We start from the raw sequence: 26,048 nt of genomic DNA, 5'->3' as shown, positions 1-26,048 counted from the left end.
GAAGCAACGGGAGCCCCGGACTTTTTAAATAGCCCCCAGATCCCCACAGCCCTATCCCAGGGCTCCAGCAGTGGGGCTCTGGTGGCAATTTAAAGGGCCTGGGGCTTCAGCCCCTGCTGGGAGCCCCAGGCCCTTTAAATTGCCCCCTGGAGAAGCCAGGCCACCCCGGTACAGCGCACTGGCTCTTGCCGGTACGCCGTACTGGGGCTTGGGTGCGAGGCCCTCTTAGGGGCGGCGCCTGATTCAGGGGAATTGGTTGAATTGGCCTGAAGCCAGCTCTGCCATAAAACACTAAACTGAATGGATTCCTGAGAGCCACAGATGCCATCCAGTCCAAAGCCCCAACACATACCACAACCGTTGCCCAAGAGGTTCGAGAGTGAACCACAACTAATCAGTTCTGTGCCATAAACATTAGAAATATAATTCCTTTCCAGTCAATAACACTTGCTAATTTTCCATATATTGATAACGACAAACAGAAAAGGTAACAAACAACAGAAGAAAAAAACAAAAAGGTTCTATCTGTAAGCAGCACAACTGCTAAACCCGGGAGCCACCTTGTGTCTCACTCTTCACTGGACCATTCACAGCTCACTGCAGAAAGTGATCAAATTATTTTTTTTAAATATCTAAACCAAACTAAAAAGAAATATCTAGAATTATGAAGGCTGTGGCATACTGGAGGAAAAACAGAACAGGCCATGAAATCTGAGACTGCTTCCTCTTTGTGTAATGTAATTACACTTAGACTAATGAAATTAACTGCAGTCTCACCATAAGATCAGGCAATCTGCAGCACATGCTTCTGAAAGATGTGCTAAAGCAACACCTCATTGCCCATTTTTATTTGAAACAGGCCCAAACCTAAACTGCAGATCCAAACACAACCTCCCTCCTCTCTGATCTTTGAGAAAGGCTGAATTTGGCAGTTGAAGCCCACCTCTAATTATTATAAGAAAAGGGAGAACTGTCTAGCTCAGTAAAAAGGCAAGTCTGAAGGAGTTGATGGGAAAAGAAAGGATAAATAAGTCTGTTCTGCACTCTGAGTATCTCCTATCAGTGGCAAATAAACATAGCTAGATCAGTGAGGGGAAGCAGCAATAGAGCAAAGCAATATAAAAGGATGGCTGAGCACTCAAGGCCTTCATTCAGACCAATTAGGTATTCACAGATCTACCTCAACCTCTTAGTAAATGCTCTTGGTCAGGGTCAGGAGAGTCATTAAGATAGAGGGCTCAAATATGCCGTGTGAGGCTAAGCTATGCTTGTAAGGCAGAGGACTGCTCAGAAGCTCTGCACAGAAAGCTGGAAAAGGCTATTTCCTTTGTGGTGGGGAAAACGAGCTGGGATGCACCCACTGCTGCACCTGGTACAAAGGTTTAATCAGCACTCCCACCAGCGCTACTGCCCACCATCCAGGTGGAGTTGGAATGAGGCTGCTCTTCCCCCAGCAGAGCTGGCTATGCTCCCCTTGTTAGCCCAAATGTTGGGACTAGATGTTGCTTGCACCCTTTGTAGATACATTAGGTGTAAGGGCACAGAAGGTTGGGGGGGAAGAAAGGCTCCCTGTGGCCTCTCATCACCCTAGTGCACCTCTGCAGTGGGAGGTATAATTAAGCCCCGAGAAAGGAATGGAAAATTAACGTTTTGCACTTGCATAAACACATCATCTGTCATATCATCATAATTAGGGGAAGGGGAGATGTCATTTCTAGTTTCTATTACTACAGGAATAACAGTTTCTAGTTCCTGCCAGCCTATGCCACAGTGAATGCATTCCAACAAAAGAATGCATAGCAATACTGTAGTCTGCACTTACTTGCATTGGAGAGTAATAACTTATTTGGTACATCTGACTATGTTTTCCATTAGATAAAACAACTCCAAAAGGGTTTAGTTTGAGAGATTTAAATTTCAATACTTTAAAATAAATATAAAATAAAAATAGCATTTGATCAAAAACCTGATAGAAACCAATTTGATAAATATTCATTAGAAAGACTCAGTTGATTAGTACCCATGTTTCCTGCTTCAAACCTTGCCTCAGGAGAAAGCTTACTGTGTTGAGCTCACACATGTAATTCAGAACATGTCTGGCTACCAGCTTCGACGGAGCAAAGTGGCATGACAATTAGCTTGATGTGATTGTTTTTGAAACTGGAATAAAATATATGGCCTATTAATATTTCAAACATGTTGTGAGGAAATAAAGAATAAACCCTCTGCTCTTTTGTCCAAGTTGATATCCAAAGCTTTCTCTGTGTTAAAACCCAAAGGAATCAGACCAACTCACAAGCAAGACTGTATCACTTATCACATTAAATGAACCTGTTTCAGTTTTGAATCTAGTTGCAAAACTAGCTCCTGCCTATTATAGATTACATAATTAATGGAAGAAGGTTTTACTTTCACTGATATAAAGATAAAGAAAACACTTGGATTTAAGATGCTAATTACTGAGGCTTAATGCTAAAGAAATAACAATATAATAAAATAAATAATAATAATAATAATTATTAATAAATTCTGGTGAATGAGATCTTCTGATTAATTCATGAAGTTCATTTTAGCATTAAAGATGGCATGAAGATACAAAGTAGCAATGTACACAGCCAATTCTACTTTTAGGAGTAAATGCCATACAGGAATAACAATTCTTAGTCTTTATATAACACTTTACATACAAGACATTTTACATACATTATCTAATTAGTAAATCCATTATCTTGTATTTCCTGTTCAATGCTTCTATGCAATCTTGTAGCTTTTTAAAAGTCTACAGTAAGTAGCTTCAGGTCTAATGTGGCCTTTACTCAGGCAAAACTACTAGGGAAGACTCTCAGACTGCAGAATTTGGCCTCGGTGTCCTCATTTATTTTGCGGACAATATAAAACCTCCGAGGCCTATAATCTAATTTTTAAAAGTGGTATCTGGTAAGGTTAAATGTTCAATCCTCTGTCCCAGAATATGGAATGCAACACCATTAATTTAGGAGTTTCCCTGTATATTAAAAAGGCAATCATTAATACTGGACTCCGAGGAACAGAGCCTTAAAATTATAGTGTCATCATCCTGACTTTGTTGCTAAGGTTTTCCATAAGAATATCCCCTACAATAAAAAACAATAAAATTCTTCCATTCAGTGTGAACAAAAGTTAGGCTCTAAGGGATTTTTCTTGAAGGTTCCCTTCATCCTTATAGTTCTTCTCTTTTCAGTCCATACAATCTATCTTATGGTTTCTCACCCTGCTTGCTATTATGCTCTAGTATATGCCTCTTCTACCCCTTTTTATCCATTCACTCAGCCCAGAAACGCTCAACTTCCTCTAAACCATGCTGGTGCTACAGTCTCGCATCCCTACTGCTAGTGTCAGATGCATGACCTCATTCTCCTGTATAATTTTCTGAAAGTATAACCATAATTATACATTTTGCTACCACCACACCAACTGGAGGTATGCAGAGGTCTTCCAGGGGGTACTCAACTCATCTAGCTATTGGCCTAGTTTTACAACGGCTACAAAACAAGCACTAGTGATGTCAGTACAAACTAAAATGTTATACAATTACTTGTTTATACTGCTCTATATACTATACACAGATATTTAAGTACAATATTTGTATTTCAATTGATTTATTCTATAATTATATGGTAAAAATGGGAAAGTAAGCAATTGTTCAGTTTGAGTGTGTCTGTGACACTTTTGTATTTTTATGTCTGTTTTTGTAAGCAAGTAATTTTTAAGTGAGGTGAAACTTGGGGGTACGCAAGACAAATCAGACTCCTGAATGGGGTTCCGTAGTCTGGAAAGGTCAAGAGCCACTGATCTAAAGCATTCTGGCCATCTCCCTGTGTCTCACCAACCCTCTACCCCTGCTTAAAATACATCTCAAAACCCATCTGCCCTACTCTGCCTATGATCTGACAGTCATTGGCCAGTTCCCCATTACAGTGATCTCTTATGAACCCTTCATATCTCTTCTGACAAACACCAAGACACATAACGTTAATCCATATATCCTGGTACCCTCACATACGCACTGATTAGGAGGTCTAAGCATATAATCCTGTGGTACTGCAAATTAAAGAGCCCTCTGGATAGATGTGCAATTCGATAGTATATACCCTGTTGGAAGTCTCATAATGGAAAGAAAGGAGCCCACATTCACAAGTGACCCAATCTACTCCTCTCTGGGTATATTGTTAGTCTTTCTTGGTCAATATTATCAAAGGCTACTCCCAGTTCTAAAAGAATTTAACACAGACACTTATCTTCCTCCATCGCCAGATGCAGTGTTATAATACAGCTATGTGAGCCAGTGGTATGACAGAGCACTTTGCATATGTCTACACTGCATCTGAGAGGGAGCCTCCCTGTCCAGGTAGGCAGACTCATGCTAGCTAAAAATAGGACTGTGGACATTCTGAAGCTCAGGCTCTCAAGCCTAGAGGGTCAGGTGGGTATGAGAGCTGGAGCTTCTGCTTGAGCCAGAACACCCAGATTGCTATTTTTAGAGTGCTAGCTTGAATCTGTCTACCTCGGCTGGGAGACTTGCTCTCAGCTGCAGTATAGACCTATCTTTAAAGACAACACTTTCTATCCACCTTGAAGTAGGTAGCCCAGGAAAGTCTATTAAAGTGAAATAAAATTTTCAAACAGATCTGCTTTGCGCATCAGCCAACCAACAATAGAAGTGTGTCATTATGTTTCTTGACTGAATTATCCACCCAGAAGAGAACACCACACACACCACTATCTTTGGATCCAACATTGACTAAATCTAGAGTAGTTAGTAAATGTGTGAATTTCTATTCCAAAAGATGCTTTTCCTATTCTAACTACTGATGTTATCAGGAAAGAGCTGAAAGAAGCCTTTGAACAACCTGTGCATTAAACACGCCTCAATTTTTACTGTCTAGTATGTAGTTTTCATTGAATCATTATAAACTTTCTTTGAAGACTTAAAGCAAGTACTTTTGTTAAAATAAATACCAATTTGAGCAAGATGCACTTTTTTAACTACTGTTTTTGGCAAGCTATTGTTTAAGAAAGACGATTGCTGTTTATTTTCTGCTGATGCTGTTACTGGATTTTCACTGTAGACAACATTTTCTTCTGAATTTTTTCACTTTATTATCTTAAGTCTCATCTAAGCTCTTCTTTTATAACCTCTACATACCCCTTTACCAAAGCTAGCAGGGGCATCTCATCTGCTCAATTACTTATTAGTGTTGCTAAAGAATACCATTTCCTCTCGTCGCTGATAAAATATTAATCAACAGGAACAGAATGATTTCCCAGTGTGGATGTCTTCTAATGGTAATACATGGAGTCTAAGAGAGATCTGGAGGTCATGAAATAGCTTTTGAAAGAAGGGAGGGGCTCACAGATAGAAATGACATTGTATACAGAATAGCAAGATTGTATTCAAAGAGCACTGGATAGGTTTATTATTGCTGTTCTGTAGAAAAGAATCACAAATGTCATTACAGGAATGTATGCAAACATTTACTAAGGGAAACAGGATATGATTGAGATAATCATGGGAGACTTTATGTTAATTTATTTAAAAAACTTATTGGGACTAAATAATTTTAAGCTGTAACTTGCCAATTGAGTATGTCAGGGTAATATAGGAGGCAGGTTTTCAAAAATATTACAGAAGTTTTTGAAAGTTGACACATACGCCTGTAATTTTAATAAGTTATTAAAGTGCTTTACTGCCTCACCACAACTCCATCTCATGGTATTTTCATTCCCACTTTTTGGTGTGGGAAAGATGAAAAACAGTGAGAAAATTGAAAAAAAAAAAAAAAAGGCTGCAGCAGAGCTAGAAACTGAACGTTGATTTCCTGATTTACAGCCACGTGCTCTAACCGCCACCATCCTTCCTCCCCATGTTTATGTAACCTCACAAGCACAAGTTGAAGAGCATTCATATTACTCTATATAATAGATAATTAATGTAAAAAATTACAAGGAATAATGGACTAATCATATGTTATAATATAGAGTGCATATGCACAGTAAATTCTCAGCCTTTGGTCTCTGGTTCAGGAGTAAGACTGAAAATAACCACACAGAGGAACTTAGCAAAAAATATCAAATCACATTTTGAAAGGCGACTTTTAAAAAAAAAAGTTTCAGACAGAACTACTGGAACAATCAGAAAGAGGTAGAGAAGGCTATTGGAAGCCTGCTCTTCCCCAAGGAAACAATGTATCAAGTCTGGTTTGGTTTGGGACATACTATTACTCTACTGGGATGATTTTTTTAATACAGACTGTAAGCCCAGAAGGGACTGTCCATCAGGATCATCTCATCCGACCTCCTGAATAACACAGGCCATACAATTCCACCTAGTAATTCCTGCAACCAGCCCAATCCTGGCTGAGCTAGAGCAGACATTCACTCTTAACGTAAAGATTTCAAGTGTTGGAGAGTCCATCACATCCCTTAGTAAGCAGTTCCAATGGCTAATTACCCTCACCATTAAAACCTGTCATCTTATTTCTAGACTGAATCTGTCCAGCTTCCAGCAATTGAATCTTCTGATGCTAAAGAGCCCACCACTAACAGAAATCTTCTCCCCATGTAGGCACTTACAGACAAGGCCGGGTCCAGGCACCAGCTCAGCAAACAGGGGCTTAGGCGGCCAAGAGGAAGGGGCGGCACGTCGGGCTCTTTGGCGGCAATATGGCGGCGGGTCCCTCAGTCCCTCTCGGAGGGAAAGACCTGCGGCCAAATTGCCGCTGAAGAAGAAAGCGGCGCGGTAGATCTGCTGCCGATCACAGTCATGGCTTTTTTTTTTTCCCCCGCCGCTTGGGGTGGCAAAAACCCTGGAGCCAGCCCTGCTTACAGATCATACAAGATGTGCTACCAGGGCCGGCTCCAGGCACCAGCCCAGCAAGCAGCTGCTTGAGGCAGCCAACGGTGAGGGGCGGCATGTCTGAGTCTTCAGCAGCGGGTCCCTCACTCTCTCTCGGAGCGAAGGACCAGCCTCTGAATTGCCGCCGAAGACTGAAGCGGCGGCGGTAGAGCTGCAGATCGCGGCTTTTTTTTTTTTTTGCGCTGCTTGGGGCGGCAAAAACCCTGGAGCCGGCCCTGTGTGCTACATAGTCAGACAGTCTCTGTCTGTCAATGACAGCATGCTCACACACGTTCCTCATCAGATGGTTGCCGCTCCGCTTCATTCTTCCCTCCTGCTGCCTGACAGTGCTGCTCCTTGCTTCCTAAGCTCTGCACTCCAGGAGGTTATCCATTCCCGTTGGAGCTTTGACGTTCCACCTGCTGCTTTCCTTATTTATTCCCCCCTACTCTCCCTGGAAATTTCCTACTGTGTATGGGGCTGAGATTCCATTGGATCTTTACAAAATGTCAGATAATTTTCAATGGCCCCAAGAAAAGCATCAAAACATCAATATGTAGTTAGGCTACATAGCATTTCTGCTGAAGTGCAAAAGTTGCAAAAGCCTACAGTATACCTGGGTTACATGCCCTTTTGACCCATTTAGCACTCACTCAGATGTTCCACACAACTGTTATATCAACCAGTTTCACATACGTTTCTGATGAGACCCAAAATAAATGAGAACTTCTTTATTAAAAACCTGTCTCCACCCATCCAGAGCACCAGTATGCATATGCTGCAGAAGTGGTGCACGGGCTAGCCTACCCTACCCAAGCTATGTTGAGTCTCTCTAGCATGTAGAATGAAGACACTGCAGCATGGGCTACAGCACAGGTAATCAATTATTTTTAGTCAAGGTCCACGTTTCTTGGTCAAGGTATAGTCAAGGTCCAGACTTCAGAGAAAATAATAGTAATAAAAAATAATTATAATGATAAGGAAATAAAAACATTTTGGGGTCTGTTCAAAAGCACTTAGTGGTCCGGATTTGGCCTGTAGTCTGCCTATTGACTACCCCTGGGCTGCAGCATGGTCAGTACAAGCCCAGCACAGACCCTGGGCATGAACTGGGTTTGTTAGCCTACTCAGCTATTGATAACTGTGCTAGATGGTCTCAAGCTAGCCTGTGCAGGCTAGCCCAGGCACAGCTTCAGATGAGACCCTCGACTCACTGGAGCAACCAGCAGAATTGTGCTATGTATCCACAGAAGCTATTTTTGGATTCTCCAATTCTGGTGAGGCTCAGGAAAGACTGCTGATTAAATTGAAATATTAGAAATTGTGCTGTTCAATTGCATGTGTGATAAGGCACCCTGCATATTCATAAATCAAGAACATCAAATTTCACTATATAACAGCCACTGATCAAATACGGTAACAGCTCTTTGGGTTTGACAGGAAATGCTGCACATGACCCACCGTTGGGGCAGTGAAGAACAAAGAAAAACAGTGGATTGCACAACTAAAACTTCAAGCTCTAGGTCACCCAACAAGGCTAATTGCAGAGTCGGGAATAGAACCCTGGTCTCCTGAGTCCCAGTCAAATGCCCAATCCATTTCTCTGCTATTTGAAACAAGATGGGATAATTCACGAGTTAGAGGAAAGATTTGAGTTACAACAGATTTTTAGCATAAGTGAAATATATTGTATATTGTAATAGAAAACATTTCAAATATATATTGTATACATTCAACAGACTCATTTTATTTACATTTATTCTTTAAAATATTTTGGTATTGAAATGAATTCCCCCCCCCCCAAAAAAAAAGTAAGGAAGGAACGATCTCCTTGATTGAAATCACAAAGATGCCTTTGTGCAATTTTTATGGTAATAATTTAGGATACAATCTTGCAACGTCCAGGTTACCTCCTGCAAGGATGTTGTGCATTGTCAGATCCCATTGAGACCTGTAGGACTGGATAGTACTCAGTATATCTTGCAACTCTGTCTCTTAATGAGAAGAAAAAATGTGGGTGGTGAGTTATTTTTGATAAGTTGTAATAGGATGAGAAAAAAGTAATATACCAGAAGTTGATACATTACTTGACATGTCAATTGTTGGAGAGTCCCTATATTGAATTTGTACCTACAGCAAACACAATACACAAGATTCTAATATACTGCAATGTTTGCTACATATTTTCAAGCTGATTGTATTGACTCTGTAAACAAGGATTATATGAAAAAATAAAGACTTCTGTACCATATAATATTTACAAAGTGAACAAATCAATCTTAGCTGGAAATAAAAACACAATATCACCAGTGTCACAAAAGGAGGAAATAAACTGACCATTTGAAATGAGATCAGTTACTTAAGTTTAGAACTGGGTCACCCAAGAGATGCTCTCTCCCTTGTTGCAATGCAATTGCTGACTTATTTTATTTTAAATATTGGGAGAGTTGCCAAGAGCTTGGGATGGGCAATCCTAGTATGTGTATTTAAAAAAAAAATCAAAATAAAATAAAGTGAATCCTCATGTCACTACCATGCAGTTCTCAACTTCCCACAGATCGGTTCAGCCAGTGGGTAAAATAGGAAACAGCCCTAAACGTACAGGTCTAAAGCCCCAAAGAGACGATTTCTGGCATTATTTGGATGGAAAGCTGTGTTAAGAAAACACTGTTTAAATTATGCTAAACAGCATAGTTTCACCTCAATTTTGGTCTCTGAAACAGACTAGTCCGTTTATATTGTAGGCAGAATAAGTAGTAACCTACACTTAGGTTGCCAGACACTTTCAGTTAGAAGACCCTGTTTCCAGTTGCTTAATATTTTGCCAAATTTTAAATGGTTTGGGCTGAAGAATTCCAGGCCAGATTTCTTAAGGCTGAAGGGGTTTTTTTTGTTTTTTTGTTGTTGTTTTTTAAGTTTCAACAACTTTTCTGAAATGATGTTCACAGAAAATATGTTGTTTTGTCTATGTTAAAAATATATTCGTACAATTGTTTAACTCAGAATCTCTAGTGCCTCTGTGTTTAAGAGCAAAGGCTTGAAATTTGGCTAGGGAATCACATTGGTGTCAGTGATGTGCCTTCTTTATCCCCATGAAATTCTGTCTAAATTTGGCAAAGTTATAAGCCATGGAAAAAAAAAACGGCAAAAAAAACCAAAACAAACAAGCCCTGCACATGTTCAGTGGAGACTTGTTAGAGTTTGGCAGCTAAATTTTGTGGCAATTCCACCCATATTGAGCATGCTCCAGCCCAGGACTGCGGGGACTGAAGAGGTTTCTCCCCGACAATTGCAGCTCTCAGCTGATGCAGGTCACTGTCTTACCAAGCACCAGGCATCAGAACTGAGAGCAGGGAGACAGACTGAAACAAATGAAGCAGGTGCCCTACAGACATCAGGCTCATATACTACACACACACCCTGATTCATTCATTGAGCACCATTCATCCTGTGCACTGAATGAGGTGGGGTACTGTGGAAAAAAGTCAGATTATGTAATTAAAGACTGTATCATTATGAAAAAAAGGTGGTGAATTAACGCTATATGGGAAATCTTAATTTTAGCACTTCCTAATTAATGAGTGCTTGATTTAGCATTTAAAAATGTTATGTTGCAGTTGTTTGCATGTAATTGTAGATGTGCCCTCTTGTGGTCAAGGTGCCTTTGCTCTGCCCTGCCCTATATTCTCCATCTTCCAGGCCCTTTTACAGAGACTCCACACACATGCTTGTCCAATTGCCTCCCTTATAGGGGTCTGGGTTTATTCAGATGGTAACTCAAAAGTAAAACACAGAGTTCCAAGGCATGGCTCTTACCCCAGAGCCTGGCTGAGCGAAAGGGTTCCTTCATCTAGTCCTTTTCCTTTTCCCTGAGTTCTTCGGGGTGACCCACCTCGGGTTCGGTTTTCAGCTGTTCTGCTCAGAACTGACTTCCCTGTAGACTTCCAGAGTCAGCTCTCTCTAATGACTGCTTCAGCTCTTTTTAAGGAACTAACTGCTTTTAGTTACCTCCCTGTGCCAGGTGGCTCTAATTAGCTCATTTAGCAAGCCTGCTCCAGACTTCAAGTCTTCTGCAGGCAGATCCCTCGCTTCCTCACAGTAATATAACAATATATCGTGGATGGGGAAAGAGTGAAATGTTGTGCAAGTCCAAATGGGACTGACCAAGCTTGGAGGCCTCCATGGACCTCTTCCATAGAGAGAAGAGTAAAACCAGCCAGGAGAAGACTTCAGTCACCTGTTATCATCATTCACTCAACTCTGATACTCTGATTCTGAGGGTAAAATCCTACCCCCAATTAAGTCAAAGGCAAAACTCCCATTGACTTTAGTGGAGCCAAGATTTCACCCTCAACCTATTTCCCCACCTGCCATATGTGTGTTACTGTTGGCTGTTGATCCCTCTTCATTCTGCCTTTCTCCTATCAGCGGAATACTACAGCTATCCAAATTTGTTTTCGCTACTACTTACCCCCTTCCCTTCATTCCTCCCTATTCCTGCCTCCCTTTGCCCACCTTCCTTCTTTTTCCAACCATCCTTCCCTACTCTCGCTTCAGCCCAGAGAACCCCATTACAACTCTCCCCCACCCCCGCAAAAAAACTTGGTAAAGCTTGTTATTCAGGTTTTGTTTGTTTGAAGGATGAGCATAAACAGTCCCCGCACTGCAAAATCAGGCCCTAAACAAGCATGAGAAATTACCACCTCCCTTTTTTTTTTTTTTTTTTTAAGAAAGCAATTCCAGATTAACCCTAATAAAGAGATGTTACAGTCTTGGTACACAATACATAAGAACATATACACACTGAAACAAGTACATTTTTTTTAAACAGAGCTAAACTTATTTTCATATTTCATAAAATATAATTTACTCTCATCATGAGACTGTTTCAATGTCTACAATGAGCAGAAGTTACTCCTAAAATGTACATCTATGAATAGAGAGGTTTATACTGAAATCACTAAGATTCTTACCTATCAGTAATGTGAACAAGAGAACTATAAAGCATTATATATTTGCTCTAATTGCTTTCTCTACTTTTCTAAATAAGAAATTAAGTCTCACAGAATATAGATATAGATAAAGTTTTAAATCTACACACTATCTGGACAACATCTTTTTTCTTGGTGCTGCTCAGTTAAATTTTAGCACTAGCACTGTTTACAGCGTTAGTAAGTTTCTACTATCTATATTGAGATTAGAGCTGGTATCTCTAAGTCTGCTCTTTCATGTGCCCAATTACTTTTAGATAACTTATTTTTCTATGTAAAATAGACCTGAATGAAGACATCCTACACATTGCACAGACAATAAAGTGTATATAAAAAAGGAGTGTTTTAGTACTAAGTGAACAATTTGTCATAAGCAGAGTGCTGTATTTAATATTCAGATCAAGGCATCCTGTCTCATCCCAGCAAACCCCTTTGACAAAAGCCATCCAATGTCTGCCAGCAGTATCGAGTCCAGCTGAGGACAAATTTCAAGATGAACCTGAAATCAATTTGCCATCAAATTTTCATGCATCTCCCAGACTATCTGTGGCATTTTAATTACAAGCACCCTAGGCGGGGGGTACTACAGATATTGACACTTAGCTCCTACAATAAACTTTATTGGCAACCTCTGTCTGAATGTAGTACTCAACTAGAATAACAAGAAATATATGAGGATATGCAAACAGTAACATAGTATAATCAATTCATAATCTTTTGCTTCAACCGGCGGACATCTCTACCATAGAAACTTTTTCTAGGCTTAAAATAACTGCTTTTGGAAAGAAAATTCAGTTTTAAAATGAACCAGTACAAGAGCTCAAGTCTTTTTCAACATGTACAAAGTATCTCATTTGTTCTTTTCTAGTTTCGTTTGGCAGTGTTGATATATAACATTTAAATTAATCTGAAGCAGTTCTTCTAACCATTACTGAACTGTTTAGTTTAACTGGACTACAACTGGTGCTGACAGAGTGAGAGACTACAGAGCCGGTGAATATCTTTACATTATATCTAGCATCATTCCTCTTTTGAAGTTTTTTCTGCACAGATTATAAAAGACTGTAAATCTTAGTAATTAAGAATCTAAAATGGAAGGGAAGCCAGTGATTTTCTAAAGTAATGCAAGATTTGGTGCTTTCTAGATAAAGACATCCAAGGGGGAACACATGTACTCATAGTGTCCTCTTATTGAGCATACTGAGGGCAAGGTCGCTTGAGAGCTAATTTTCCACACTATGAAAAGTTTCGGAGAATGAAAAATTTATAAAAGAGACATTTAGAGAGGTCACCATGCCAAAAGAAGGCGGGTTTGGAGTGCAGAGTGTAGAAGATATATGGGCAGAAGAAAAAAGAAGGCGAGGTCACCCAGGAGAGATGACAAACTTTGAAATAAAATTGTCAAAAGAAGCCTCTGGTTTCAATGTGAGGCTGAATGTTGTGACAATATAAATGTTGAGAAGGAAAGAAAATGTAACTTCAGCGTATATCATATTGTATCCTGACACTAGAAAGGAGGGAGTGTGGAAGAGGGGAAACACTGATAATAGAAGATTATTTGATATTTAAAACTGTGGAGTGCTTGATTTAGGTGAGGTTTGCTATTTCCTATGCCACAGGATAGGAGACAACAACCGTTGATAAGCTGCTTATAGGAGATCTGAAAGTGCTGGGATTATTGGTTCACACTGAGATCCTACCAGATACTATAGGTGAGATGCCAGAAGCCCTAATAAGTCGACTTGTAAGATTAGGAAGTGAGTTAAAAACAAACTAGTTTGGGATAGTTGTTGCATGTCTCCAATAAAGCACGAGAAGGGTGTGACTTGTAAATCGGTACTATATTAATATGAACTAGGCACCTTTTACAAAGCACCAGCACAATCTAAACAGGGTAGCTAGAGCACAGCATGTAAGAGCACTTTACAACTCAGGCCTCTCTGGTATGCTTTGCTGTACCATATAGACAAACCCCAAGGCCTTAGAACAGATTGCAGCATTCCCAATCTTGTGGGCCCAATCTTGTGGCCCATAAGTGGCATTCATCTTAATATACGAAATCCAGAGTATAGTCTATAACCTATGAGGACTGATATCTAAATTACTGGATACAAGCACCGGTTTTCCACTGGACAATAGAAAGTAACATCAAACACGGGCTCCACTGCACATTTCCTTTAATATAATAATTCAAACGTTTGCCATAGTGCTGAGTGCATAACTATATATTGAGAAATAAACTACAAAAGAAATTCTACAAGAATTATTGATGATGACTTATTTTACACATAGTAGTTAAAAAGTGGTGCCTCAACAGGACAATATTTAATGATGCCAACTGTTCCCAGCTAGACCCCCAAAACACATGCATTTCTAGTGAAAATAGCTGCACCGTACTTTTCTTAATTGCTGTACAGAAATTCCAAGTTGTAATAAGGGAGTCGTGGTTCAGTGGTTAGAGCAGAGGACTTTGGGCCAGGACTTCTGAGGTATGTTCCTCTTTCTGTCAATGACCTGAATGCTGATTAGGGAAATCAGTTAACCTCTCGGTGCCTCCACATACTCACCTGTGAAATGAGTATACTACATCCATCTGTCTGTTACAGCTTTCCCCCTATTCCATTTTGTTTCTTACAGCTGTCCCCTTACTCCATTTTGTTTTTGTTCTCCTCCTGTGGCTGCCCCTCCCTGGCTGTTAAGTTGTTTACCAGGGCCACTGCCCTTCTCAAAGGGAGGGCCCCTTAAGTCGTTTACCAAGAGCCATTGCCCTTCTCAAAGGGATGGCCACTTGTGCTGCATGCTAAGTGGAACCACTGCCCTGTTCAAAGGGTTGGTCCTGTTATCACCTTGTTAAACCTGAGCTTTGTGTAGGGTAGGCAATGTCCAGAGCTGCAAGACCTAATGTGTTTTTGAGATCCTGGGCATGAGTCATAGGCCTCATGTGCTTTTGAGTCCTGAGGTGTGAACTCACACCTATTGTCCAGGACTCTGCCTAGGCACGTCTCTGTGCTCACCTGCAGTTTTTCCCTGTGTCTCCTCCCCTGTGACAGAGGGAGCCTATCAGGATTACTGGCGGGAAACTGCCTGAGTTTGTCTTTAAAAAGCAGGCATTTTGAAATAAACATCAGAAAGGTTCCTGCATTGCTGACTGGTCTGATCAGCCAGGGGTTCTGGGGGGTCCTTTCTCTGCTCTCGTTTTATTTTTGAGCGTACCCCCATTTTAAAAAAAAACAACCCCCCCTCCCACGAAGAACGAATTGCTGCCTGAAAGACCTCCTGATTATTGAGACCGTACCGAGTCCTCCTTGCTTCTTCTGATGTTGTTGCTGCTTCTGCCTTGGGGACTGGTAAGAATCCATCTGTGAAACTTTCTACACTTTTATTTTATTATTTTAGCTTCTGGCTCTGTTTCCCCAGCACACAGACTCAAGCTAAACCTTGGTCTGTGTCTTAAAACCTCTCTTAAACTCCGCGGTGCTTTGCCGCTAAAAATAAGTTTGTGCCGCCACTAAGCTCTGCTCCAGTGGGCTTTGCTTCGGGGCTCACTGCTTTCAGCCGTATCCACTGCTGCAGCCACCATCCCTTGGCTTCCTTGGGGGCTGCCTTGGGGGCTGCCTTGGGGGCTGTATCCTGGGCATATACCACTCTGCTCTCTGTAACTTCCCCATAGCATAAGGTGCACCATAGGTTTTGTTTTTTAGTCTAATAAGTCATAGTTTGCTAAGATTGTAGCGCTTGTAAGTTTCACCTGCCTTGCTATAGTTTGCTGTTTTGTTGCTCCGTATAGTTGCTTGTTATAGTTTTGCTTAGAATTGTGATATTTGTTGTTTTGCCTAGTCGTTGGTTAAGATAGATTTAAAAAAGCCATTGCCTGGTTGTATTCTGTACCTGTTTTGTTACTTTGTATAAGCTGCTTGTCATTTTATATAAGTTTAATTAAGTTAGACGATAGATAAGGTTTTTTGCTGTTTGAATTCGTCTTCCCGCTGTCCTGATCTTTCCCTGAACTTTCCCGTGTCTGTTTTTCCCCCGCTCCAATCTCCTCCTCTGTGTACTTCTCCGTGTCTCCCTGTTGTAACCCTTTGCTGCTTTTTCCCCCGCGTCTGCATCACCCTCCGAACTTCCCAAACCCCTTGCTGCTTCTTTCCTTTTTTGGGGGGGGTGTTGGCTTGTTGCTTAAACCTCCCTCTAGCCCTTCTTTACACTTCTCTGCTGCCTCTCCCTGTATCCCGTGTTCGTGCTCCCGCTTCTCCGCTGCCCCTCCCCTACCGAAGATCGCCATCACACTGCTCCGTTTGTCTTCAGCCCGCTGCTCCGCAGCTTCCCTGAAGTACTCTCCGCTGCTGCAACCTGCTTCTTCCCTCAGCCGTCTCCCCCATTCTCCATGTGCCTTCCCATCGCTTGCACGTTCAGCGCCCTCCCCTCTTGCTGCTCCCAGACTCCCCCTTAAGTGCGCTCCAGCTGCTCTTGTCTCCCGTACGTCCAGCCCGCAGGCTCCTGAAGACTGCTCTGGGCTTCACCACGCAGAGCTTCAGAGTCTCTCGCTGCTTGCAGCTGCACTCTCCTCTCAGCAGTTGCCACTGATCATTCACCCCCCTCCCCACTCCTGTTTCTCGACCCAGCCTTTAGGTACACTCTTGCAGATTATCTGCTATCACAGCCTCACAGATTAAGTCATTAATTTTCTTTTATCCTGTTACATTGCATAATTTCACTTATCACCCATATTGTATCATTGCACTGTGATTCACATTTTACTTGTGGTTATAACATCCCATTGGTTGCCTCCACTTTTCTGATATACTTTGTATTGCATTGAAGCTACCATTTTACTTTGCATTTCTTTTGGGTACATTTTGCATTCCACACTGTATCTAAAGTTGTTCCTATATAAAGTTGAGTTGCTTATTGACTGTACTGTATCCCATTGGGCTGAACCCCACTTACTGTACCCCACTGTTAGAACTCCCTACACTGTTCAATAAGAAGAACCCCCCCCATCATTGTCTAAAGTAAACACCCTATACACACCATCCCATCGTATTTCATTGTTAAATTCCCACCACTTCCTTTTTCCTTTAATAAAGAAATTAATGGGCACCCCACCTGTGTGGTAATTGCTCCCCAAGATCCCATATACCTGCGGGCAGGGACACAATCAAAAAGAGTTCTTATGAGATTTAATTAAATGTTTGTAAAGCACTTTGAGAATCTCACATCAAAGGTGCCACACAAATACAAAGTACATCATCTATTATTCCCACTTGATGTGTAGGACCTACAGTACCTTCTAATGTTCTCTTTACTGAAATCAACAGGAGGTCCTGCTTAAAAAATGAGGGCACCTCATTGCCCAAGTTTTTACCGTTTATACTTTATACCTACAACTTCCAAGTTCAGAGGAAGCATAAAAAAATTGATCTACTTTGTACTGTAGTTAGATACTTTCATATTGCTTATTGTATATTAATCTTCAATTGACTATGCTTAGCAAATTTGACAACACTATGGTTTTCTAGTAAAGCAAAAAGAAATCCACATGTACTCCCTTCTAGACAGGATTCCTCCTTAAGAGAACTCACAAATGTTCCCCAGACTTCAGATTTACAGATTTAAGTTTGTGAATGACAACCAAGCCACAATGCCCCCTGGTGGCTACAAAAATCAGTGACATGAAAATGCTAATTCTTTGACTGTGTCTTAGGAACTTAATTCATCTTACAGCTAAATTATTTTCAGTGTCTTTATAAATAAATCATATATCGATATATAAAATAAACACACACATGTGAGGAGGTGTATTAGCTAGATGCATGTACACATTTGTGCATGTGTATACCTATAACATTATGCACACCATATAGAAGTCTTTAAAAAAAAATCCCGGCAGTTAACATGAAGGCTAAACATTTGCATCATTCTAGGTTACTTGATAAAAAAAAATGTATAAAATCATAGTTAACTGTATCTCCCTCTGGAGAAGATATGTGCCGAACAATATTCCTTAAATTCATAACTCTGCTAGACACTAAAAATCATGAACTGAAAAAAGACACAGGATTTATGACTTATTACAGCAATCTGTAACCCATTAATCCCCTCTTTTTTGACCTATGAATGCAGAGGAGTTAACGGGCCACTCTACGTTGAATGGTCTCTTATAATATGTTTTAATTACTTATACGAAACAATCTGTTCCACCTTGCATTTAGCTGTGACACTTAGAGTACCTTTCCCAGAGCTGCAGAAAAGCTCTGTGTGGCTCAAAGCTTGTCTGGGTTACCAACAGAATTTGATCCACTAAAAGATATTACCTCACCTTCCTTGTGACACGAACCATTTTCTTTTCATTTCAGATAAAGGGTCAACATTTTAATTTCAGGGAAAGGTTTCACATTCTGAATGTTACGCTTAGTAGCTGAATTCTGAAAATCCAAAATGCAGAACAAAACAAGTCAGCGTATACAGATATTGAACATTTTTCAGCTAATACCACATTGGCACAAGCTGGTCAAAAGCTCTGAAACTAGACACTGAGGACTAGATCCTTCCATCTAATCTGTGATGTGGATCTCAGATAGTGGCTTATATGATGCATTATCTTGGCTCTCAAAGCACAAACAGGGATTCTAAAGTTTATTTAAACCAGTCTCTGGATCTATACCATGTAAATAACTTGGCTAGCAGATTTCAAAAGCAGCTCTAGTTTGGCCAACATGTACTTCTGATTATTTTAAGATTATTCAAGATACTTAACTCCAAAGCTGACTGTGAAGAGATATAGAGGGATTTCACAAAACTTTGTGACTGAGCAACAAACTGGCAGATGAAATTCAACAATAAGTGCAAAGTAACGCACACTGGAAAAAAAATCCCAACTACATATATATAATGATGCATTTTAAACTAGCTGCAACCATTTAAGAAAGAGATCTTAGAGTCATCATCTCTGACAACGTTAGCTCAATGTGCAGTAGCAGTCAAAAAGGCTAACAGAATGTTGGGAACTATTAGGAAAGGGATAGAAAATAAGACAGAAAATATAATGCCACTATATAAATCCTTAGTACGACCACACCTTGTCCAGTTCTGGTTACCCCATCTCAAAATAGATATAGTAAAACTGGAAAAGGTTCACCAAAAGGCAACAAAGAGGATCAAGTCTTCCATATGAGGAGAGAGACTAAAAAGATTAGGGCTGTCCAGCTTAGAAAAGAGATGAGAAAAGGAGGATATCATAAAGGTCTATGAAATAATGAATGGTGTGGAAAAAGTGAATAGAGAAACGTTATTTACCCTATTCCACAATACAAAAATCACAATGACATTAATAGATGACAGGTTTAATACAACCAGGAGGGACTTCTTTTTCACACAGAGCACAATTAACCTGTGGAACTCATTACCTTGAGATTTTATGATGGCCAAAAATGTAACTGGATTCAAAAAAGTCCTAGATCAGTTCATGGAGCACAGATGCTTCAATGGCTACAAGCCAGGATGATTAGGGATGCAACCCAATGCTCAGAGCAACCCCAAACCTCTGACTGCTAGAAGCCTGGAAGGGAAGACCAAGTGAATCACTCCAACTACCCTGTTCTGTGCACTGACCCTGAAGCTCTCTTCCTGGCCACTGTCAGAGACAGGATATTGGAACTAGATGGACCATTGGTCTGGCCCAGTATAGCGGTTCTTATGTTCTTATGATTGGCTTTGTTTTAGAGCAATGTACAAGCAATTTGGAATCTAATCTCCTTAAATGACGGTCACTTTCAGTGACAATGTTATTTAATTTAGTTTTTAGATAGAATCACTCATACACAGTAGTCTGGAATGAATGAACAAGTAGTACTATTGCAAATATTAGCACTAAAGAATAACATGTCATTTAAGACATTCCCTGAAAGATAAAAGGTTCATAAAAATCACAAAATTAGTTTGGGGTTGGTTACATGTGCATCATATATACACGGAAATGCTTAGTTAATGTTTGTACTGTGTTCTGAAGATGTAAGGTGCCAAAGTATTATCATCATCATCAATGTGTTTTGCAGATCAGCACTGAAACTTTAAATGAACCGGACTATAAACATATTGAAACATACCTTAAAATTCACTTGACATTTCCTTTGTAAGTTTCAGACTGCTGGGGCAGACAAAAAGGGGTTTCACGGGGGTGGTTTGCACTGGTACTGCCACTGTATTTGAGAAACGTATCTTGCGTTTGGATTGTGAAATCTATCCAGCAGTCAGACAGTGCAGCAAGATACATGTTGCTGGCAGATTCATTTCTACCACCCTAATCGTGTGTCATATCCACATATAATGGGAATATCTGCATGTGGATTTCACTGAAAGTAAAACGTAACCCTAATATATTTAGTTTGAGCACTGGGGAACCCTGATGGCCTAAGGAAAGTCATTAGTCAGTCACTGTACAGGTTTCCACATTAAGTAATATAGTACCAGGGGGCACCATGGTCAGACTCAGATTACCCCCCAATGCATCAGAACCAGTGCATTTGCCCTGCAGAACATGCGGAGGAAAAATTGAAGAGATGGAGGAAATTAAATGAGAAAAAATATTAATGCTATATTAAGGTTTCACGGTTAAAATCGCAACAAACAAGGAAATAAAGTTTCAACAGAAGAAATATCTATATAATGATCCACCGACGTATTATTTTCTATTCCTGTTTTCTCCATTAAATGTGTGGTTCGACACATTCCTCTTTACACTGTAAAATGTATACTATAAAACAGACAGCACATGAAACTTGGCAGAGTTAATGTTGCTGGGAAAGCTTTGAGTTTTACATGCCCTCACTTTTTGGAGCGTTTAGCCATGCAACATCTTGCACAATGCATTAGTACTTTTCCTTTGCACTCCATCCAAATTTAAATGAATTCTTCATGAAAGCCTATATACATTTTTATTGTTACCAAGAGAAGTTAATTACTGAATGAATAGCAAGTCAGAAATCTAACCCATTAGGGCAAAAACTATAGTTTTTGCCTGATGGAACTATTAAGTAGTTCTCTCTCTTAGAAGACAAAAAATCATAATTAGCATTCTAGTTTGGATAAATCTGAGCCATGCCTTCATTATGTTTGTTGCAAAGGAAAAGTGATGGAGATGCAGAGGATAAGGATTTATTTCTGAGTGCAGTATCTTTCTGAGTATTTCCACACAATCCTGCTGTACATCTTAAACACAGGAAACCAGAAACTGCAGATTTGTTCCCTACTTCACTGTATTCCACTCAGCTATGAATCCCCCTTCATCTATCAAATAAATCAATGAGCTCTATAAAAAGCCGCATATAGATATAATCTGCTCTGCGGTCAGTTTTGGGACTTTAATTCCCCCCAGGAATGGCCGTCTTTGTCCTTTCCACTTGTTAAATTTTCAAACAAGCACCTTTGTGCTTTTTCCCACGCTGCCCCTCACACTTGGGAAGAACTTTCCATAAACCTCTGCAAATCCACTTAATTGTTCTCCTTTAAATCTTTCCTTCTGCAGTGATGCCTACAAAAAACTTGACAAAGGCTAGGCCAGTGATATGGTGAGACCACTGCCAGCCTTGCTGACCCATATTGTTTCACCGTTTCCTTGTACTCCCCTATCTGTAGGTATCCATCTGTTGTCTCTTGTCTTATCCTTAGATTATGAAGTCTTTGGGATTGGGAACATCTTTTTGTTCTGTCTGTACAGTGCCTAGCACAGCAGACTCCTGAGCCATTACTCGGGCTTCTAGGCACTATGGCAATACAAATAATAAATAATAATATATGCACAGATTCTGTGGATCTCAGTAAGTCTCAGGGCCATGGATTTTTCAGTGTAGCTGCCACCAAATATAACCACCACCACGTTGAAAACAATCCAGCAACTAATGAAATACCAAAATTGAATTTGACTTAATTCTCAAATGAGTTTGTCTTGTAGTTCTCTCCAGTGAAAAGGGCAAGCATAGAAAGTTGGATAGGATGTGTCAGGAAAAAAAAAAACCTCCATCATTTTAACTTAATGTTTTCCCAAGAAATATTTGGAGTTAGATTCTACTTTACATTGGCCAGATCTTTACCTCTGAGGTTCTGAGCACCCTCAAATCCCACTTAGTTTTAGCCTTTGCCAGGATCGGGCCCTTTGTTACAAAGCTCTTCTCTCTATGAGACCAAAATCTGCTCCCCCTGCTCAGACCCAACCCTCTCACATGGTTTCTGCACTGTGGGGTTACATACCTCTTACTTTGTCTGGCAAGTACTTGTTCTCCATAGACTCTAGGACCTGAAGAAGTGTTGATGTTGTGTGAATGATATCCCCCTCTAGGTGAAAAATTAGACTGGAGGAATTTTGACCAAAACACACTGTTTTTGACCAGCTCTAGTAAAAAGCTTTAATTCTAACCATACAGTATATATACAAATATTTAAAATAAACATTTACTCTTCACAGATATTCATGGATATATAGTAATATAAGCAGTGTGGGTTAGTGCATAGAACACTATAATCAGGAGGCGAGGGTTCTAGTCTTGCCTCTGCCACTTGCTGGTTGACTTTGGGAAACTCAATCTCTCTGTGCCTCAGTTTCCCATAAGCTTATTACTTAGCAGAAAGGTCCCTGATCGTATTTGGAATCTGGAGGTGCTCCTACAATACAAGTGATAATAATTAAATTTTTAAGAAGATAGGTTCAAAAACAGACACATCTAGAGAACTCACAGCATTTAAAAGAAACACAATGGGGTGGATTGGGCCTAGTCAAAATGTAGGTGGTGATTACCCAAGGGAAAAATAATAGGATGCATAAAGCCTTCTCTCCTCACCCAATCTGCTTTTTCTTTTGTCTCCTGCATAAGGGCCACATAGCAGCACAAGGAATGCTCACAGCACTCAAAAAGAGTGGGGATGAGGAAGGGCCCAAATCATCTTGCTACCTCCCATCTCACCACAAAGCATGGCAGATGCAGTGGTGACAGTAAGCTGCATTTCCTGACATGGCACCTCTGCAGCTGTGTGCCCTCAGAGGGCCAGGAACCTCAGAAAGGGAATCTGCCTCCAAGCTCTAACCCGGGGCACTCAGACTCCATGCTACATCTAATGCTGTGCTGTCCCTTAATGGCACAATTTAGCCCTATGACGCAGCTAATAGGCAGAACTCTGAAGAGGTTACAGAAGCATTTTGATTTGTAACATCAACCTCTCAGTGAAGACAATTGGGCAAACCACAGGCCAATCCCTCTCTGGAATTTTTCCTGGCTTTTCCTATGTGAAGATGCCATTTTTTCCTATGGCTCAGAGCAAGGTTAAAAACACAAACTGTAGCACAAATCAGAGCCTAGAGCATACCTTCAATCAAATGTTTTTTTATTGATCCAGATTCGGTTTGGAGGAAACAACCATTTTTTCCTCTTCAGATTTACCTAGATACCTTTGTTTTCATATCATATTCATCAACGTGGTATCTGGCATGGTTCCTCACAGGCATGTGAAGGGGAGTATCTTCCCTTTGTCTCCAAGAACTTTCTCAAGTATGCTCAGGACCAAAAAAATATTATCACACCTCCCAGGGGACATAGGTGGAGCTCGTGATGGGCTGGTTCAATAGAGCCATAAACTTGGGATCCCAAGGTTGAAAAATTCTCCTTTTTTAATAGATCCATATAGTACAGTACTAATGTGAAGTCACACCACTCTTTTCTGGAAAAGGCCTGATCACCCATGATATATGCACGCCTGCAGATAAAGCAAGAGAAGTGTAATTTTTTATATCTAAGTCATCCCTAACCTTCTAGAAGTCCATGCCAACATAGTGAAGAACAAGAAGTTTGAGACTCAACAGTAAGAACAAAGTGCTGATCTAACTACCTAAACCAAGACTTAAATTTGTATCCTCATGAAGTGAGGCTCTAGATGACTAATGTATTAATCCATTAAGCAACTTTGGAAACCCAAGAGACAATGGATTTCAAATGAAAGTAAAGAAAGACTTGGAAGAAGTTTTAAAAAAATACAAAGAGAAAGAACTCCACTAACATCTTTGTAGTAGCACAAAAGCTGGGGGTGGGTGTTAATTAAAAAGTAAAGCTGCATCCATCAATAGAATTCTTGCCATCCTCAAGGATGCTTCCCTCATGCATTATCTTCTGATTTAAATTAAATCCCCCATACAGCTCCCCAGCCAGTTAGGAGCCACCCTTAATTTAACATCCTCCAGTAGAAGAAAATTAGGACTACCCATTTAACCATTAGAGAGAGTTTTAAAATTAAAAGGGACGTACTTGCCTACACAGAGAAATTTTGTCTTATCTGCCCATTTTTCTTGTTTGAGAAAGGCATATCCACTGACTCTGGTACTTGAGTCCAGTCTCTTTCTGTGCGGAAAGTGAGGGATCTCAGCCTCTCTTTTCCTCTTCTAGATATCTTCCAGAGATAACACAACTATACCAGTAATACCCAAACTAAACACAAACAGATGGTAGTATATATAAGCAATATACAAACCAGTCCATCAGTAGAGGAAAGTATGTAGCTCAGGACTGAGTTTTGTTCTTTGTGTCCCATATCCCTAACAGAGTTGGTGGAGGTCAGATCTGTGCAGTTACTTTTCTCAAGGAGGAAAGAGAGACAGGTATGACAAAATGTCCCTTTTCTCCAGAGAGTAGGCAGAATCTGAAAAAGAGGAACAGGAAGATGGGGATATGCCTAGGAAAATAATGTGGTGGTTAAGGAGAAACATGGCATATAAAGCCTTCCAGCTGAAACGCATGTATCCATTTTGCAATGGCTAGTGAACAGCGGCATTGGACCAATTTGTATAGTGGGGGTGCTGAAAGCCATTGAACAAAACTATAAACCCTGTATATGATGGAAACTGTTTCAAGACAGGGGATGCTGCTGCACCCCCAATACCCCTAGTTCCACACCCCTGATAATGAATGTATGTGTGCTGGGCCTGGTTGCAGCTGTAACCTTCTCTGTGTTCCTCTTTGGGATAAATAAGGCTCCGAGGGATGATACTGAGACTTTGTTAACACTATTGATAGAGTATATAGGAAACGTACACCTTAGTATGGAGCCTTTCTTGCTGAAAGAAGGGTACTGAAGAGGGAGTCAGAATACTCCAACTTTCAAATTGCTCCTTATTCATGAGTCAAGCTGTTAGGTCCAGGGTTTTTGGATGTTTTTACCCTGAGATAGAAAGTCTGTGTGGGGCTGGGGAGAAACATGAAATCAGTGATCCCATTGCTGGGGAGACCAACTCCAAGGACCAAGGTCATCTGGACCATAATGGGTCATGATAATCACTTTAATCTCTGTTCTGCTTTACCTTCTAAGTCACTTGGGAAAGCAGAGGAATTGGAGAGAAAGTGTTAAAAGACATTATCCTATCTCCTTTTTTCAGGAAGCATAAGAACCAGGAGCCACAAAGGCCAGAGAAAGATAAAATTTTGAAAAAAAGGCACGATCAGTGGGCCCAAAAGTTGCAGAAAGGTCATGGAGGATGAAGGTGGAATACAGGCCCTAAAATGTATCCAGAAACAGTTTGTTAGAGACCTTAGTGAGACTGTTTTTCTGGGGCAAAAAAAAAGTTGAGGCTAGATTGGAAGGAATATAGGATGGAAAGCAGATAAAAGTTTGAGGCAGCAGTTGTAAACCACACATTTGATAAGTTTAAAGATGAGGGGAAGAAAGGAGATAGGCAGTAGTTGGAGAGGCAGGTTGCAACTGTGCACACTCCTAGGAGAAAGCATAGTTCAGTAAAAGAAGACATTTTCAAATCAGACTGTCCAGCACTAAAGTTGACAGCTGCACTGAAGTGTCTGCCTTAGCCTCAAAGGTTTGTTTCTCACACAATCATCATCCCTAGAGTCCTGTATGTGGGAAATGAAAACTGTAATGATCTATGGCATAGATCTGACACATCAAAGAGTGAACAAAAAGCAAGATTCTCTCGCAAAGACAGAACAGAAGTCAGACCACTGTAAGCTCTTTGCCACAACTTGAGATTCGGGTGAAAACTTGGGGGACTTCACATCTGGTCTGGAAGATAGTGTGAATGCTTGATGAAAGATATTAAACCGTGTATATTTAAAAACTGATGAACTGAAAAGAGGCAGTGCATTAAAAATCTAAATCTTGATGTCACTTCTGAAAGAGCGGAGACAGCCTACATT

At 40.4% G+C, this 26,048-nt stretch overlaps 1 protein-coding gene across 10 annotated transcripts in view; it reads right to left on the bottom strand.

The window, feature by feature from the left end:
• Positions 1-26,048, bottom strand: part of WWOX (WW domain containing oxidoreductase) — a 635,942-nt gene that overhangs the window by 392,698 nt on the left and 217,196 nt on the right. Inside the window, exon 9 of one of the 10 annotated variants that reach the window (XM_039503882.1) lies at positions 22,135-22,194. The exons of 8 other annotated variants lie outside the window; for them this stretch is intronic. In XM_039503882.1, the coding sequence (XP_039359816.1) occupies positions 22,150-22,194 (45 nt within the window). In that variant the 3' untranslated portion in view covers positions 22,135-22,149. Of the gene's footprint in view, positions 1-22,134; positions 22,195-22,398; positions 22,522-26,048 lie in introns of those variants that run through there. One more of the 10 variants, XM_039503881.1, reaches the window with a different exon arrangement.

Source organism: Mauremys reevesii, linkage group 16, assembly GCF_016161935.1.
Source record: "Mauremys reevesii isolate NIE-2019 linkage group 16, ASM1616193v1, whole genome shotgun sequence".
Classification (NCBI taxonomy): Eukaryota; Metazoa; Chordata; order Testudines; family Geoemydidae; genus Mauremys; species Mauremys reevesii.
The sequence above is the reverse complement of the archived record's forward strand: the minus strand, read 5'-3'. Positions and strand labels throughout refer to the sequence as shown.